This window comes from Antechinus flavipes, chromosome 4 (assembly GCF_016432865.1).
Source record: "Antechinus flavipes isolate AdamAnt ecotype Samford, QLD, Australia chromosome 4, AdamAnt_v2, whole genome shotgun sequence".
NCBI lineage: Eukaryota > Metazoa > Chordata > Mammalia > Dasyuromorphia > Dasyuridae > Antechinus > Antechinus flavipes.
The window spans coordinates 120,085,915-120,105,596 of NC_067401.1; the positions used below are offsets into that span (position 1 = coordinate 120,085,915).

General features: G+C 37.5%; 1 protein-coding gene across 1 annotated transcript; it reads left to right on the forward strand.

Annotated features, from left to right (window-relative positions):
* Nucleotides 1–6,840: 6,840 nt before the first annotated feature.
* On the forward strand, nt 6,841–8,590 carry CCDC182 (coiled-coil domain containing 182). Its single transcript, XM_051994226.1, has 2 exons — nt 6,841–7,081; nt 7,813–8,590. Exons 1-2 carry the CDS (start codon nt 7,076–7,078, stop codon nt 8,326–8,328), a joined length of 522 nt encoding a protein of 173 aa, XP_051850186.1. The 5' UTR covers nt 6,841–7,075; the 3' UTR covers nt 8,329–8,590.
* Nucleotides 8,591–19,682: the final 11,092 nt, after the last annotated feature.

The window sequence follows — 19,682 nt, forward strand, 5'->3', positions numbered from 1 at the left end:
CTTTTCCTTTTTCACTCTTCTTTCTTTCTCCTCTCCTCTCTTTTCTCTCTTCTTTCTTCTCTTTGTCTCTCTGTCTCTCTCTATTTCTCTTTCTGTCTGTTTCTTTGTCTCTGTCTCTCTTGCCTCTCCCCCTGTTTTCTTGCTAGAATGTAAATTCTTTGAAGCCAGGGGTATTTTGGGTTTGTTTCTATAGCCCTAGCACATAATACAGTTCTTAGTACATAATAGCTCTTTAGTAAATATTGGTTGAATTGTGTGTTCTGAATTCCCCTTCTATACTAGAAATTCCATGGTTATTAGTTTTGCCATCTCCTTGGCCCCTCATTTAAAATATGATTCCATGAGGGATAATGCATTAATCTGAGAAGAGTTTTTCCAAAGGTTTCTTCCTCACACAACAGACTTAGGCAGGGTGAGGGAGCTGGCACTGAAAAGAGACAAAGAAGCCCAGAGGGAAAGTATTGGGGAACACTAGGAACAGACTTGCTTGTTTCACTCTGTTGAATAGAGCTTAGTAGAATATAATGAGATTTTTACCCTTCCTCATTCCATATAATCTTCTTTTGATCAATTCTTATCTAAGATTGAATTAGACTGTTTGCCCACTATTGATTCATAGTACATCTCATAGTTTGAGATGTGCTAGTAAATGTTTAACAACTGGATTTCTAGGAAGAAAAAAAAGTACCCCACATTTAGTGTAATCTTTATTGTTAACACTTTGTTAAGTTGAGGCAATCAGAAAAATGACAAATCAAGCTCTGATTTGTATTAAACACTCATAATGAAATTTTAACAATCAGGTGCTGGGTTGGTAAGATCTGACTCTGCTTTTAGCTCATTAGTCCCCCTCCCTAATTTCCTAGGTTTTTCTCATCAAAATTGTTGTCTAATCATTTCTTCACCCATTTTTTTGCTTGAATTTTTGAATCTAGGAATAGAATTTTACATTTATCACTATTAATTTTATCTTCTTAGATTCAATCCACCATTATCTCCTTTTTTAGAACCTTTTTGGATCTTGATTTGGTCATGCAGTATGGTAGATCCTTCCCAGTTTTAGGCCATCTGCAAAATGTACAGGAATACCATTTACACTTGTCATCTAAAGCATTGATGAAAATGTTGTCCAAAACAAGGACAAGTATAGAACCCAGGAGAACATCAGGAGGGCTATACTGTCTGGATGAGCTGTGAGTCACTGATCTTTCTTTCTGGGAGATTATAAGACCACTTACTCTGGAGATTTTAAAGAAAAATATAGGTAGCCATGTTATTCATTTGGGATGGGATAGGTGAAATTCTATTTGAAGACAGAAAGTTGGGCTAATATTGAATTTTTAAAAAACATGATGTAAAAACAGACACAGATGCAGATGCTTTGTAAGAATAGGGGACAGAAGAGCAGCTAGGTGGCACAGTGAATGGAGCACTGGCCTTCAAGTTAGAAGGACCTGAATTCAAGTCCACCCTCAAACATTTGCTATCTGTGTGATTTTGGACAAATCACCTAATTCTGATTGCCTTCCTTTCTCCTTCCCACCCCCAGCAAGGAATAATGGATAGAGACTTCAAATATTGAGATTTAATTACGAGCTTGGCCATTGAACAGTTTTACATCAATTTCCCCATCTGTGAAATAGGAATGATCATTGGGAAAAATATGGTAAAAGTACACTTGAGTTGGATTTGGAAAAGTTATTTAAATTCTTTGGGACTCAGTTTCCTCCTCTATAAAACAAGGATATTGGATTAGATTAGTTCTCAAAGTGTGGTCAGTGGAAGATCAGGAAGATCCTTGGGATCTTTTCAGAAGGTCTATGGGGTTAAAACTGTTGTAATAATTCTAAGATATTTTAGTTTATAATATGATGAATAATAATAGATATAACTCATAAATAAAAGCTCTTTGAGGATGGGGATCTTCAATAATATTGAAGAATCTGAAGGAACACTAGAAATTTTGAGAACCAGTAGATTAGAGGATAATTGTGTTAAGTTATTATTTATTTATTTATTCTCCATAGTATTTTATTTTTCCAAATTCATGTAAAAATAGTTTTCAACATTCATTTTTGTAAGACTTTGTATTCCAATTTTTTCTCTTTCCCTCTCTTATCTTGCTCCTCCCCAAGAAGAGCAACCTAATATAGGTTAAACATGTGTGATCCTTTTAAACATTTCCCTATTTGTCATATTATGCAAGAAAAATCAGATAAAAAGTGAAAAAACAAGAAAAAAGCAAACAAAAAGGTGAAAAAAACTATCTACATTCTACATTCAGTCTCCTTTATTCTTTCTCTGCATGTAGTTGGCATTTTCCATCCCAAGTCTATTGGAATTGCCTTGAATCACCACATTGCTAAAAAAAAGTCAAGTCCATCACAGTTGATCATCACTTGCTGTTACTATGTACAATGTTCTCCTGGCTTCTGCTCACTTCATTCAGCCTCAGTTCATCTGAGTCTTTGATATGGTACCTTTTAGCTCTAAATTTGTATTCTTGTTGGTTTTCTAACCTATTTTTAAAGATACAGGTAGTAATATCTATTGACTACTAAAAAGGAAAAAAAAAGAGATTCTTCCTTTGAGCCTCATCCTTGAGTGTTTTCCTCTTCCAATTTTAATGGCACTACCATGTTGGTGTGTTACTAGTGTCCATGCCTGATTTTCCTTTCTAGACTAGAAACTCCTTAAGGGCAGAGAATGTGTATCTCACCTCTGTGCTATTCCCAACACTGCCTATTATAGGTACATTGTAAATGGTTGTTAAATGAATGAATGAATGGACAATGTGTAATAGGATATTAAAATTCATTTGTAAATTCTGCAATGAGAGAGATAAAGAAAGCACATTAATTAAGGACACTATCAGCCCATATGCTCTATAATATGTTCTTCCACATAATGAGGTAGCTGGACAAAACCTCCCAGTCTGTAGGACTAAGATTTGTTTCTTCTTTTACCAGAAGGTGGTGCTGCAGTCAGCGAGAAAGCAAAATGGATGCAGCTAGAGCTGATACAGATTTACAGAGAGGATTGAAAAGGGAAGTGGAGATTAGAATTTTAGAGAGAGCTAGGTTATCATCTAGTCTAACCTTTTCATCTTACTGGTGAGGAAACTGAAACCCAGAGAGCTTGAGAGAGTCCAGTGACTTGCCCAAAGTCACACAATTCGTTTATGGCAGAAAAATATCCTAGAAGTCAAATATCTCTTATGGTATCATTCCTTTTATTAAATTGGCCCAACTTCCAATCCTGTTCTCTAAATCTTATTACTATATTAGGATAGACAAGTCACTTTGCCTATCCTAATGCATAGGAATACCACTTAGCTGTTATCCAAGGCCTTGATGAAAAGAAACATGAATTTCCTCATCTGTGAAATGGGAATATATTGAGGTGGGATCCTGAATAGACTTATGGTGCCTAATAGGGTACCACAAGGATCAAATAAGTTAAGTATAAAGGGCTTTGTTTATAAAGGTCAGCTATTATTCTTAAGCAACTTGCCCAAAATCTCATGCCCAGGCCAGTATATCTTCTGTTCTCTTATGTCTAAGCAGACCTTATTTCATACCTCATTGAAAAATTGAGGCCATCTGTGGTAAGATCCCACTTTTCTCCTATTCTGCACTTGAGATTACTTCACCATCATCCCCCATTTTCTTCTCCTTTGCCTCAGTCTAAATGGATAAAAGGAGTAGCTTAGGTAGCATAGCAGATAAAGTAACAGACCTAGAATCAGGAATACCTAAGTTTAAACCTGAATTTAGATTCTTACTAGCTGTGTGACTTTGGACAAGTCCGCTTATTCTATTTGCTTCAGTTTCCTCATCTGCAAAATGATTTGGAGAAGGAAATGGCAAACCACTCTAGTATCTTGCCAAGAAAACCTCAATGGATCACAAAGAAAGAGATGTGACTAATCCACTAAACAATAAGTGCTCCTACTTATTAAGGCTAACCCTTATATTCTGATCCTAAACCTTTCTTATCCGTTTGAACAGACCTCCTCTCTCCTTAATGCTCAAATGGTTCCCTTCCCCGACACTTGAAAACATGTCCAGATAAAACTTATAATTTGATCCTATTACCTCATCAAGTTCTCTTCTTTCCTTTCACATCCAATTTCATAGAAATTCTCATTGCCTCTACTTTCTCACCTCTTACCCCCTTCTTAACTCCTAACAATCTGCTTTCCCACTTCATCATTCAGTTGAAACTCCTTCCAAAGTTACCTATGATCTCTCAATGGCCAAATCTGATGCTCTTTTCTCAATCCCCCTCTTTTAAAAATTCTCTGCACCATTTGTCACTATTAACTAAGCTTTACTCCTAAACAATGTTTTCTACTGAGTTTTCATGGCCCTGCTCCCTCGTGCTTCTTCTACTTATCTGGTTTCTCCTTTTCAGTCTCCTTTGCAGAGTAATCATCCATGTCCTGCCCTTTATAAATGGGTCCTGTCTTGTTAGTTCCCATGGTTCAATTATGATCTCCATGTAGATGATTTCTAGAGCCAAGTTTAGACTTTTAGCTGAACTTCTTTACCAACTGTCTACTAGATGTTTCCAACTAGGTATTCCATAGGCACTTCAAACTCAACATGTCAGAAATTATCTTATCTTAGATTATGTTAGCCCATTATATTTCCCCCCAAAACCTTTTTTGCTTCCTAACTTCCTTATTTACGTGTAAGGTACCATCATCCTTCTGTTCACCCAAATCGCAACCTCAATTTGTTACTCTCACCCCTGCTTGTGTCCAAACATTTGCCAAAATTTATGAATTCTATTCCAAGATATTTCTTATCATTTGTACACATCCATAATATCTCTCACTTATGATCCTCCTTTCCCATACACACAATCATCACTTTAGTTCAGGGCCTCATCAGGGCCTGGACTGTTGCAATTCTCTCCTGATAATTGATTTTTCTGTCTCTAATATGTCTGATTTCTAATCTATTTTCCTCAAAGCTGCCAAAGTCATTTTCCTAACGCCCAGGTTTGACCATATGAGTCTTCTGCTTAAGAGACTCAGGGAGTCCCTGTTACTCCTATAAAACACAATCTTCTCTGTTTGACTTCTAACAGCCTTCGTAATTTAGTTTCAGCCATTCTTTCAAGTTGCATACTCTCCTTCACACATTCTATGCTCCAACAATATTGGCTTACTTGCTGTCCCAGGTAAAAGATAGTCTATCTTTCTACTTCATGTTTTTGCACAGGCTGCCCCCCATTCCTGGGATGCATCCCTGATCAGTGCAACCTTCTACAGTCGTGGGCTTCCCTCATGGCTTAGCTCCATCCTTCCTCCACAAGGCTCATCCTGGCCCCAGCTTCATAGCTCCAGCTCCTGAAGACTCTGAAAGACAGATTCTGCCACTGAAATCCTTGGCATTGTCAAATGGTTCAACATCAGAAACGGAGAGGATTTTTCTCAGTGGAAATGTTATTAAAGAGGAGGAGCACCATCTGCTTTGCTGAGGCACCCTAAGGACCATGGGACCTTTTCATTTGACTTACAGTGCAAAACTTCCATATGTGTTGTCTGCCCCTTAGAATATAAGCTTCTTGAGATCAGAAACTGTCTTAGTTTTCTATTTGTATCCTTTCTATTTGTTTAGCACAGTTCTTAACTTTGTATATAGTGCTTTATGAATTCTTCTTCCTTTCTTCCTTCCTTCTTTCCTTCCTTCCTTCCTTCCTTCCTTCCTTCCTTCCTTCCTTCCTTCCTTCCTTCCTTCCTTCCTTCCTTCCTTCCTTCCTTCCTTCCTTCCCTCCTCTCCTTCCTTCATCTATATGATCATGAATAAATAGAGCTCTTGGCTAGCTTTCTTTGCTTTATTTATTTCTGCCTGATCTGCCTGAATGAATACTGGAATGGGATGGAACAAATTATGATCCTGTGAGCATCAAAGTCAAAAGAGCTACTAGAAATCCTCAACTCAATTCCGTAGCAAAGTGCTCATGGCCATGGCAGCCGGTTCTGCTACTGCTGATCTACCTTGATCTAGTCCAGCAATGGATCAGCTGGGCACTAGGGACACCATGTTCTGCAAGCAAGAAAATGACTCATTCATCTGCTGTGCCATACATAGAAGTGGGGCAAATTCTTTGTAGTAATTTCTGAATCCACTTTCCCCAGAAACCAAGAGGATGTTTAAAGGAGACAGTGTGCCCTAGTTAATGGGACAAGATTTGTTTGTATTTTTGTCCTTGCTATATTTACTTAGTAAATATTCCTTTATAAAAGCTAATTTATGTAAATTGGTTAATTGCTACTGAGAATTCATTTAGTAAAAAATGATACTAGGGTGATCAATTTTGAGGGAACACAACAGTCAGGGCTTGCAAGCAGCAGTATTAGGAAGTTATCCACAATCACTCAGGGTCACCCTTAGAAGGATTCTCCCAAAGGGAGAATTATAGTAGCTGAGCTCTAGACTTGCCACTGGAAGTTGGGTTTAAGAGACTATCTGGATACATTGTATTATATCTATAAAACAATCATCTTCAGACTGTAAATGCTTCTGCCCTTTGCTTTAACAAAGTCAACTTTCCCATTTTGGGCCTCAGTTTCTTTATTCCAAAGATAAGGAAAATAGAGTTTCTGTCTGCTTAGGAAGAGTAGCAAATTGACTTGCCACAAAGTTTCTGTACATGTGGTTTTGGCCCAGGGACACTGCAGAACCTTTTTTTTTTTTTTTTTTAGGACTTTGACCAATGAGGCTGGGGCATGCAAATAGCTTCAAAGTGTAGACCATATCAAGATTGGCTGGAGTACCTCTGATGTCACAATCAGCAGGCTTCTCTCATACCTCCTATATTTTCTTTCATAGTACAGGGTAAATGGGACTAGACTGAGGAAGGGACTCATTGTAACAACTTCTCTTAACTTCCCTTTCCTCTCCAGCTTGTGGCTTTGGTTGTCCCCAGTCTTGGACCAATCGGTGAAGAAAATAACATGGACTTTTTATACCAATCGGATTCCATTTACAACTCCTTATCTTCCCTGGATTGTCCCAAGTCATGGAATAGCTAGTGATGAAAACAACAGAGATCCATATCCATGAAGGTGAATACCTTGCAAAGAAAAAAAATGATCCTGACTGATTTATCCTCAAAAGACTTTTCCCTTCTAGAGATGCTTTTTCTCTGCCTTCCCCTATAATCTGACTTGAAGAACCTGTTGTAGAAAAGGGACAGGGGTGCAAAGGGACCTATAAAAGTTTAATTAGGGGCTGGAAGACTCCCTAATTCCAAATTATCTCATTTCGCCATTCAATGCTGCCTTCTAATGTACATCTTATAGAACAAATCTGTAGGCTGCTGGTGATCATGGACTCTGCTAAGAGTCAAGCCCATTGAAGTCTCAGTTTCTTCATCTCCTCAATGGGGAGAATAGAACTTCTCAAAGCCTCTGGAGATGTGTTTTGGCATCCAGAGAATATCAGAAGCTCCCCTCCCCAACCAGATTATGACCAATGAGGCTAGGGTATGCAAATAGAATTAATATCTAGACCACATCAAGATTGGTTGGATTGATCCTGATGTCACAATTGGCAGATTCCTTCAATTCTCCTCTTCTGTAGATTAAAGAGAATGAATGGACTTCTGGCTTGTATTCATTCTGACTGACTTGCCTTAATTTCTTTTCTTTCCTCAGTTTGTTTCTGGGTCAGTACCAAGTATTAGTATAAGTTTCTTTCAAGCCTCCTGTTTTCTTTTCTCATATAGGGCAAATGGAACTAGACTGAGGAAGAGGCTCATTCTAATAACCTCTCTTAACTTCCCTTCCTTCCCTAGCTTGTGGCCTTGGTTGTTCCCAGTCTTGGACCAATTAATGAAGAGAATAACATGGATCCCTTCTACCAAACAGGCCCCATTTATGTGAAGGTGAATACCCTGCAAGGGAAGAAAATGGTTGAGAGTGGTCTGCAGTCAGGAGATTTTTCCCTGCCGGAATCCCTGTCCCCTTGTCTCCCCTCACAACCTGATATGGAGAACCTGCTGCAAAAAGTGACTGGGGTTCAGAGGGACCTGGAAGATTTCAAACAGGAGGCCCTGCAGGCCATTCATCGCCTGGAAGATGCCTACTGTGAGATGAGCAGGGCTCTGGCTGAGCAGGGAGAGCAGTCAGCGAGGGTAAAACAGCGTTTGCGGGAAGAGGAGGACAGGGGCATCGTGCGGAATAAGGTTCTCACCTTCCTGCTCCCCAGAGAGAAGCAGCTGCGGGAGCACTGCAGATGGCTGGAGCATATGTTTCTAAAGAGCGGGTGCTATGAGGGACAGGGATCTGCAAAAAAGATTTCAGGGAACTGACCTGATCTGGACTGAGTTATCCTGATGAGGTCTGAAGTGGCAGATCTAGAATTATTAAGAACTAAGAGCTTTGCTGGGAAAAAACCAAACAGATAGACAGACAAAACCCCCAGACAAGAACAAAAACTCCAATCCTATTTTTTTTCCTGCCCCATCCTCCTGGTGCTTCTTCTTGGCACAGCAATAATATGTTGTCCAGTTAAGCTTGGGATGGGAACGGGGGTGGGGTAGAGATACAAATAATATTAACAGTTAACTGTGATGTCTCATTTATCTCATTATTATTGGGGAAAGATGTGTCCAAAGTCACAAACTTTCTAAATAATTCATCCCTCCCTTCCTTTAAAAAATACCAACCTTTATTATTAACCATTTGCAAAATTCTTTCTTCTCAATTGTGTCAAATGCCTTTCTTACATTCTTTCCATCTTTCAGGAGGTCCTTCACTATTGCAGGTAGCAATTCCCTTTGTATTTTGGCAGGTAGTCCTTAAAAAGCTGTTACAGCTGAAAAAATTCATCTCCTTTCAATCAATCTCTCCAAATTGTCTCTGACTCATTTTTTTAGTCCTCCACTATTATAGATAGCAATCCCCTATGTATCTTGGTAGAGAGTCATTAAAAAGCTGCTACAACTGAAAAAATTCATCTCCTTTTAGTCAACTTGGTGATAAACCTCTTCAAATGGTCTCTGATTGATTCATTTCACTATTGCAGGTAGCCACCCTCTGACACCTTGGTAAATAGTCACTAGAGAGCTGTTTTAGATGAAAAATCCATACACCCACAACTCAGTGAAGAATATCTCTAAACTTATGATTATTCTTGGATAGCAAGCATCCAGTCAGTTGCTAACCCCCTATTGAAAAGCTTTCTACTTTGGAAAAATGTGCCAAGTATCTTCAGGAGCCAGGGTCCCTCCATAGCACAATGAGGCTTAGGAGAAGGACCTTACTCATTATAATTTAATCTTTTTCCAACAACCTAGGAAGTCAATATAAGGCTACTGGGCATATTGAAATATATATTATCTATGTTTATATAAATATACTATCCATATACTCATATATAAAAAATATGTAGCAATAAGTATACTTGTATATCTCCATATATGTATATAGAAATACCTATATCCATATATAAGTATATGTATACAAATACATATATGCATATATATATATATATCTCAATCCTTTGTTTCTATGCTAAATTGTCCCAGACTGCTTGCTTTTTGAGTTTCTAGGGCTACATTTACAATTTTTTCATCTCTTTCCTGGCTGCCAAGTCTTACTACACTATCCTTTCCCTAAGCCCCACCTTTATAATCCATTCTGTACTCAAATAAGAATCAAATTATTAGCTTATTAGAACTATGAGGAGAGTAAGAGTATATAGATTCAAATAAGGGCCTAAGCAGTATGCTTAGGAATACACCATAGGATGAATTATAGTGAAGTTATTACAGCTATGTAGGTAGCTGAAGAAAGGGAAAGAGAATAAGCATTTAAGTACTTAACTATGTGTCAGGCACTGTGATAGGCACTTTAAAAAATTAGTATTTTATTTTTCACCAGTTACATCTAAAAACAATTTTCTTCTTTTTCTTAAATCTTTTTTTAATTTAAAGCTTTTTATTTTTTCAAAACATATGCATGGATATTTTGATATTAATCCTTGCAAAACTTTGTCTTACAATTTCCCCCCTTACCCCCCCCCCCCCCAGATGGCAAGTAGTCTAATATTTGTTAAACATGGTAGAAGTGTATGTTAAATCCAATACATGCATATATATTTATACAATTATCTTGCTGCACAAGAAAAATCAAACTGGAAAAAAATGAGAAAGCAAATAAGATGCAAGCAAATAATAAAAAAAGATTGACAATACTATGTTGCTATCCACACTCAGTAACCATAGTCCTCTCCTGGGTGCAGATGTTTATCTTCATAATGAGACCATTGAAACTGACCTGAATCATCTCATTGTTGAAGAGAGCCACATCCATCAGAACTGATCATTGTATAGTCTTGTTGTTGCCATATATAATGATCTCCTGATTCTGCTCATTTCACTTAGCATCAGTTCATGTAAGTCTCTCCAGAACACACTGAAAAAATCCTGCTTATTATAAAAACAATTTTCAACATTGATTTTTTTTTAAAACTCCGATTTCCAAATTTTCTCCCCATTGCTAGGACAAGCAATTCAATATAGGTTATACACGTGCAGTTATACAAAACATTTCTATATTAGTCATGTTGTAAAAGAAAAAAAACACTCAAGATTCAGACACCATCACTTCTTTCTCTAGGTATGGATAGCATTTTTCATCATAAGATCTTGTCTTAGATCATTGTATTGCTGGGAATAGCCAAGTTATTCATAATCATCTTATAGTATTGCTGTTACTTTGTACACAGTACATTTTATTTTGTATCAGCTCATGAAAGTCTTTTTTTAAAAAAAATTTTTTTATTATAGCTTTTTATTTACAAGTTATATGCATGGGTAATTTTACAGCATCGACAATTACCAAACCTTTTGTTCCAATTTTTCCCCTCCTTCCCTCATCCCTCCCCCAACCGATATATGTTAAATATGTTAAAGTATAAGTTAAATACAATATATGTATACATGTCCAAACAGTTATTTTGCTGTACAAAAAGAATCGGACTTTGAAGTAGTGTACTATTAGCCTGTGAAGGAAATCAAAAATGCAGGCAGATAAAAATATAGGGATTGAGAATTCTATGTAATGGTTCATAATCATCTCCAAGAGTTCTTTCCCTGGGTGTAGCTGTTTCAATTCATTACTGCTCTATTGGAACTGATTTGGTTCATCTCATTGCTGGAGGTGGCCACATCCATCAAAATTGATCATCACATAGTATTATTGTTGAAGTATATAATGATCTCCTGGTCCTGCTCATTTCATGCAGCATCAGTCCATGTAAGTCTCTCCAGGCCTTTCTGAAATCATCCTGCTGGTCATTTCTTACAGAACAATAATATTCCATAATATTCATATACCACAATTTATTAAGCCACTCTCCAATTGTTGGGCATCCACTCAGTTTCATGGAAGTCTTTCTATGTTTTTCTGATAGTATCTTGCTCATCACTTCTTACAAATATTATCTCATTTGATCCTTCTAATATCCCTGTGGAATAGATGATAATATTATCCCCATTTTAGAGTTGAGGAAATTGAAACAAAAAGGGCCAGGTTTGAACCCTTTTTCTTTTTCTTTTTTTTTAATTTTTATTTAATAATTACTTTATATTGACAGAATCCATGCCAGGGTAATTTTTTTTTACAACATTATCCCTTGCACTCGTTTCTTGAACCCTTTTTCTGACTTCAGTCCCAGAGTTCTTTCCAGCAGGTGTCTCTGAATTGAAGTCAATTGATTTCTGTCTCTGTTACTTATGACCTATGTGACTTTGAACAATTAATTTGCTTAATTTCTCTGGGTCTTGGCTTGCTTTTTTTAAGTCAAATAATGAAGTCTTAATATTTTCTTAGATGACTTCAAAGAATCTTCTATACAGAAGTCCTATGAGCCTCCTTTGTCCCCTTTTGAGGTAGAGGATAATTAAATTCTCTCATTCCTGCTTTGCAGAAACCATTGCACGATTTTACACCCACGACCTATATTTTGGTTACTCAGAGTCCTCTTTGACCTCAAGGGTGGTAGTGGGTTGAGAACATTATTGAGAACATTATGTTTAGTTCAAGGCAATTTTAAGAAGAATATTAATGAACCAGAACACATACAGAGGGACAGCACAATGCAAAAATGGAGGGAGTGGTTTGAATGAAGAATGGGTCCACAATGAGATAGCAGTTAAGAAAACTTACTACTTACAAAGGGAGGATGAGAATGGGTGACCATGAGGGACATTCTCATTGAGTGGCTTCCATTGCCCTTAGTCTAAGGGCAGTATTTATTGGAGGTGGTTTCAGCCACAAAGCTGTATAAGTAACAGTGTTCTTGTGATGGGAAGCAAGTCTCAGACTTGTATAGAGATTTAGACAAAGGGCATGGCACTAATGGAACACTGCCCCATCATCCAAAGGGGAAGGTAATGAGATAATGTGGGCCATTGAGAAGAGAGTATGTTCTGAATTGCCTAATAAAAAAGAAGAATGATGGGTTCAGGACTCAGGAAACTTAACTCTTAACTGGACCATGAAAGAAAGAGACTAGTGTGGAGGGTAATGTCCAGTCTCTTGGGTTTATTAGCTTTAATATATAATGCATCCTTGGAGGTTGGGGCCTTATAAGTCAAATTGTTTTTTCCCAGCTCATAGATAGTTACCAGAATGAGGAGATGGTCTATTTAGAAGCTGTATCTTAAGAACAACAGGCAAAAGAATAGGATATTTAGCCCACAGGAGATGAACCTGGAGGGAAGTAGCAGGATTTATGATGTTCAGTAGTTTTCAGTTGTGTCCAACTTTTTGTGACCACATTTGGCATATTAAAAATATTTTATTCTCACCCTCAATTACATGTAAAAACAATTTAACATTTTTTTCTGAAGTTTTGAGTTCCAAATGTTACCCTTCCCTTCCTTTACTTTTGAAATAATAAGTAATCTAAGTTATATGTGTGAAGTCATATAAAATATTTCTATATTAATCATTTTGTGAGAAAAAAACTTGAACCCAAAAAAGAATTGAAAGAAAGAAAGAAGGTGAAAAATACTATGCTTTGGTCTGTATTCAAACAGCATCAATTTTATTTTTTCTGGAGGCAAATAGTTTCTTCTCATCATGACTACTTTGGGATTATGTTGGATCATTGTATTGCTCTTACTGATCAACATTCACTGTTAATCATCATATAAGATTACTGTTGCTGTTTAGAATGTTCTCCTGGTTCTGTTCATTTTACTCTACATCAGTTTATATAAGTTTTTCCAAGTTTTTCTGAAATCGTCCTGATCGTCATTGCTTATAGAACAATAATATTCAATTACTATCATATTACCCATTCCCTAATTGATAGACATCCCAACTGGGTTTTTTTTGACAAAGATACTGGAGTATTTTGCCATTTCCTTTTCTAGCTCTTTTTACAGATGAGGAAACTGAAGCAAAAAGGATTAAGTGATTTGTCCAGGATCCCACAGCTAATAAATATCTAAGGCTGGATTTGAACTCAAGAAGAGTTCCTGACTTCAGTCTCAGCACTCTATTCAATGCTCAACTGTCTTTAATTCTTTGAAGGGATGACATTTTGAAGATGGAGTGGAGTACCAATGAAAGGAAACTCTACAGAAGTAGATTTCAATCATAGGATTATAGATTTAGAGATTGAAGAGGTTTTAGAGATAATCTGGCTCAATTTAGGTACCTAAGTGGATCAATCAGTGGTCAAACATGAGATCACATCTGTCAGTTATGCCTACAAATAGGCAAATTCTCATACCAGATTTCTCTAAATATTTTGTATTTGCTATTTCCTACTGAACAATTTTCTATCACATTCATTTAGCACCATTTGTTCAGGATTTTCCAACTCATAGACCTCCATTTGGTTTCCAGTTCTTTGCTACAATAGAAAATGCAGCTACAAATATTTTTGTACACAGTGATCCTTTTCTTTTACATTTGACCTCCTTGGGGAATATACTTAGTAGTATCCTGGACTTGTGCAAGTCAAGATATCACTCCATAAAAGCACTGGTCCACTTCAAAAATGAAAAACAAGTAATAACCTAATGGTAACCAAAAGGGAATGCCTGTTAGTGATTTTTGGAGTATAGTTCCAAATTGCTTTCTAGAATGTTTGAACCAATTCATAACACTACCAAGAGCACATTAATATGCCTGTTCTCCCTTAATCCTTCCTGCAATTGTAATTTTCTCTTCTTTGCCAAATCTGATGGCTGTGATTGCTTTTTCCATTACACCACAACTGTTAGAGTAATACAGCGAAGGGCCTTGAATTGTAAGCTAAGGCATTTGTATTTTATGCAGTAGACAGTCAGGTGCCATCTAAGACTTCAGAGAAGTGAAGTCTTGTCATCAAGGCTGTGCATTAGGAAGATTTCTTTGGCAGCTGTATAAAGTAAGGATTAGAGAGGGAAAAGACTCCAGGGATGGGAGACCAATCTGGAAGCTATTCCAAGAGGGAATGAGTGAAAATCTAACTAGGGGAGAATTGATGGGGATGGAAAGGAAGGAAAAGGAAATTGAGAGGTATTTTGGTGGCAGAATCAACAGGACTTGACAGTATATGGAGGAGGGGGTTAGAAGGAGGAAAGACTAGAAGATGTCAAATTTATTCAGGTGGAGATATCCAGCAGGCAATTGAAAATATAGGACAGCAACAAAAGTTCAAGAGTGGAGGAAATCTTAGGGCTAGAGAGATAGAATTGATCTTCCAGCCACCATTGAATTTTCTAAGATTGATGATTTTTAAAACACTGAAGGATGATTGAAGAAGCTGCTGGAAGACTTGTGTAGGAAGACTTTTAAAACAGAATAGATACCTATCTGTCTAGGTTAGGTTAAATATAGTCCTCCTCAGAGATAGGGGAAAAGACAGATTGACCTCTCAAGCTACTCTCCTAGTGGTAGAATCCAAATTCTAACTTACCTTTATTCTTGTGATTTTAGATGATTGGGAAAAGTAACAGTACAATATACCACTGTCTCAGAGAAGGTTATAGATGAAGAGACTAAAGATATTTAGCTAAATCTTTTTTTTTTTTTTTTTTTTGCTGAAGCAATTGGGGTTAAGTGACTTGCCTAGGGTCATACAAATAGGAAGTATTAAGTGTCTGAGGTCAGATTTGAACTCAGATCTTTCTGACCTCAGGGCTGGTGCTCTATCTACTACATCAACTAACTGCTCCATAAACCTTTTATTTATAGAGAAAGAAAATAAGCTCAAAGAATGAATAATATTTCTAATATCACAACTATTTAATAGGAAAGCTAGGACTAGAACCTAGTAGAACATCTTTTCCATTTGACAACACTGTCAATCACTGATAGGTGGTTTAGCAAATATTTATTGATTACCTACTATGCTAGGGGCTGGAGGAGATACAAGGATCAATGAGATCCTGACCTCAAGGAGCTTATGATCTCGTAGGGGATGTATACACAAATAGCTACAGTACAAGTCAGAATATGACAAGTGCATTGTGTGTCATTAAAAAATGTTATGTGGGCTCAAAGGAGAGAAAGGGTGAGTAATCAATGAAGGCTTCATGGAAGAGGTGGTATTTGAGTTCAATCTTGAGGATGGATAGGATTTCATTAAGGGAGATACAAAAGGAAAGGCAAAGTTGAGGGATATAGTGGGAGAACTCTGGGTAAGGTATAAGAACCTAAAGCCTAGAGGAAATCCACTGACAATATCTGGTTTGGCTCCCCATTTCCCTTTGGTGCCCACATCCCTTCCTGAGAAATCAGGGCACCTTTGGTGTTCTCACCTTTTCCTGAGAAGTCAAGGAGGGCTTGACCACCTTGTTTTACTTAAAGTAAGGGATACTTATAGCAGAGGGCTTATAGTTAGCACATACTCAGTGTGATTGATGAGATGATGGTTCTCTAGTTCACACATACTTAGTGTGCTGTAATGATGTAATCATACTGAGATATTTAAGGGCTGAGAGGACTGGAAATGAGACTCTCCATCTTTGACCATCCTGGTGGCTCTCCTGCCTACTTCACTCCTCCATTAAGACCAAAGATAGTCCCAAGATCCTCCAGAGAGCTAGTCCGGACACTATAGAGAGAAGGCTGCTATTGTTTATCCTTAGTTTTCAAAGAGGATCAATGACATCTCAAGATGATGTCTTGACTTGAGCATGAATTGGATTTAAGTGAGCAGAATTGCACAAAGTCATCAGCTAATTATCTCTTCCAGAGTCACTGAAATCCAGTGGCCAGATAAAAGTCAAAGTGACTAGCAATAGCTTGGGATGCAGTAGATGATCTCAGAGTCTTTGATGTTTGACCAAGCTTCACTCATTTTCATGTTCATTGGAACAAATTGTTCTCATTTGCTCATTCTACTGAGGTAGAATCTTCACATGCTTGGGGTAGACAGTCCCCCAATTCATCACTGGATTTGAGGCCTGTCACTTCCTTCAATCTGGTTCAGCTTGTCTGTGGAGCTGGTTTTACCAGTGTATGACTTTTGTGCATAGTATAGCTCCTGAGAGCCACAGGTAAAAATTAGGTGACAGGAGGGAAAACAAAATACCTTCAGAGAGCTGTGAACAGTCCTGCTTGGTTGGAACAAGAGAAGTGGTGGAAAGGTAAGATTATTGTGAGGATCATTAAGTGCCAAGCCCATGATTTTGAACTTTATTCTTCATTCTTGCAATGTCTCTACCATGGTTCTCCTCATTGATGATTGCTACCCCAGTAGAAATTTGTTCTCAATTCTACCTCCCTGGGCTCTGATAGATGAACTTTTTGCCTTACCTTGCTAAAGCTCAAGGACTTTATGAGGGACTCCACCTATCTTCTTGCATGGGTTTTCCCTGATTCCCTTATGTGGTGTCTTTCCCCATTACAGTGTAAGTTCTTTGAGTTGTAGCTGTCTTTGTGGATGTCTCATTTGTTTGCTTAGAACAATGTTGGATATTTAGTAAGCCTTTATTATATACTATTTATCTGTCTATCTCTTTATCCTTATAGCTAGCTAGCTACTATATATCTCCATCACTATAGGTAATGGGGGCCCACTGAAGAATAGGACAAATTAGATTGACAGGGGACAGAAAGAGATGGGGAAACCATTTAGAACAGTGGTGTCAAACTCAAATACAAAAGGGACAGAGAAACCTTATAGAAGGACTCAGCTTTAATATTATTTGTCTGTTTTATTGTATTTTTATTTATATTGTTAAATATTTCCCAATTACATTTTAATCTAGTTCTGCCATACTTGGGAACAGTGTGGACAATTGTACCCATACGACATTTGACAGTTCTGATTTAGAAGACCTTTGTAGGCAAAGAAATCATGAGAATTATCTTTTTTTGCCTGCAATTGGGGTTAATTGCCCAGGATCACACAGCTAGGACGTGTTAAGTATTTAAGGTCAGATTTAAACTCAGGTCCTCCTGACTTCAGGGTTGATGCTCTATCCACTGCATCAACTAGCTGCCCCTCATGAGAGCTATCTTGAGAATGAGAAGATGGATAGATCACGGAGGTAGAATTTACCATACTTAGAAACTGATTGTCCATAGGGTAGTGGCTGAGTGAAAAGTAAAAGTACTTGGAGTCAGAGGATATGGACTAGAATCCTGATTCTTCTATTTATTCCCTATTGAACTTTCAGAGAGTAACTTAATTTTGAGAGCCTCAATTTCATCAAAATAAAATGAGGGGATTGGACTAAAATCTTTACAATCCTTTCTAACTCTATCTATGCTCTGTGCTCAGATGAGTTGACTCCAAGATTCCAAGTGTGTGTGTCTAGGGAAAATAATGGAAGTGTGGCCAATCAAGACAGAACAATTCGGAGGATAAAGAACAAGATTGGTCCCAAAGAAGGAACAGGAGAAGATAACACCCTCCCTTTTCAGAAGTAGAGGCTGCATGGATGTGCCACATTGCATAGAGCATCATATTTTTTTTTTCAATCTGTTGATTGGTCTAAATTCTCTCTCTCTCTCTCTCTCTCTCTTTAAATAACTTTCATTATAAGGATGAGTCTCTGGGAGGGATAAAAGAAGGGATACTAGATGATGTAAAAACAAAAATATCCATAATACTCTATTTTTAAAAACAAAAAAAGAAAAATCAAGAGAATAAGTTTGTTGGGGGAGGGAAAGATGGAATCTATTTTGGACTTCTTAAATTTGAATGAAGTAGGAATGGGATATTCAGATGTAGTGGTCCAGGAGGCAACTAGAAATGCAGAGTTTGGATTCTGGCAAAGGGTAGGGGCTGGAGATGTAGAAAAAACATTGTAAATCAGGACCGACATTAGCCTATGTCCAAATGGCCAAATTAAGAGAATCTGGACAAATGGAATGTAAAATGGAATTCAGGTCTTCACAAAAGTCAGATATATCCTTAAGTACCATATTTAGGATCTCCACAGATGCAATTACTGCAACTTTCTAAAATCACAGTCTGAAACCCAGCTCTACAATTTATTAGTTAGGAAATCTTAGCAAGTCACTATCCTTTTCTGAGTCTCAATTTCTTCCTTTGTAAGATGATATGATTGGATTAAATGTTCTCTAAAGCTCCTTTCCAGTTCTGGCTCCTGAACCTGTGACCTACTACATAATCTATTGAAGGGTATGGGTGACTGTTCTGAAGGTCCCAAGATAATTTCAGGAGATCTAACTTGATATCAGGGAACCAATTCTCCAAAGAAGAATTTCACAGGAATCTGAGCTGACCTGGAGAGGCTGCAAAGGATTTAGAATTCTCTGCACTATTAAAAGGAAAATTTTTTGTCCTGACTTTTGCTCTGATTAAGGAAGCAAAACTCAGGACAATGAGAATTAAGAGTTTATTAAAATATGTCAAAGTAGCAACATGATGATGGGTTGATTACTGAGGATCAGAATGGTTTCAAGATAGAGCCAGTTTTATTGATAACTTCCATAAGGAGATAAAGACAATTCAGGTGAATCCATGTCATCAAAAAGGGAGGGGCCTATGTCACATACTTGCACAATTTCCAGGTATAAATAGGAAGGGAAATGACTTATTACATGATAAATATCAGGTAATATAAAGTTACAGACTGAATGATGCCTCCCCCCTCCCCAAACAATGATTGACAAGCAGATCCGAGAATAATAGATCACTGAGTCAGCCTAACTTTCAATCATAGCTGTCCCTTTTGGTGGGTGCTGATTAGAAGTTTTGATACATAGGATTGGAGATCTGGATCTGAAAGGGAACTTGGAGGCCACCTAGTTATTTTACAGCTGTGGAAACTGAGGGCTTAGAAAGATTTATGTGACTTGAGTCACATAGGTAGTAAGCATTAGAGGCAAGATTTGAACTCAAACCTTGTGAATCCAGAATCAATATTTTTTTCTCCTACTGTACCATGTTATTTTCATTCCTCCTTGTGACAGGAAGTATTTACTCCCCCATTCCTTCCCTCCTATGAAAACAAATAAAACCAAATAGCACAATCCTTCAATTTCTCTCCAAGACAAATAGAAGAAATAATAATAATAATAATTTTCAAAAAGGAGAGAGCAGAAACATATGGCACCCTCCCTCCCCAATAACCTCAGTTCTCTGAGGTTTTCTCCGAGTCTGCATGTCTTCTCTTCCCTCCTGTGCTCTCTTGGCAGTGAGCAGGCAGGCTGGTGATCTTATGGATATTGATTCCATCTC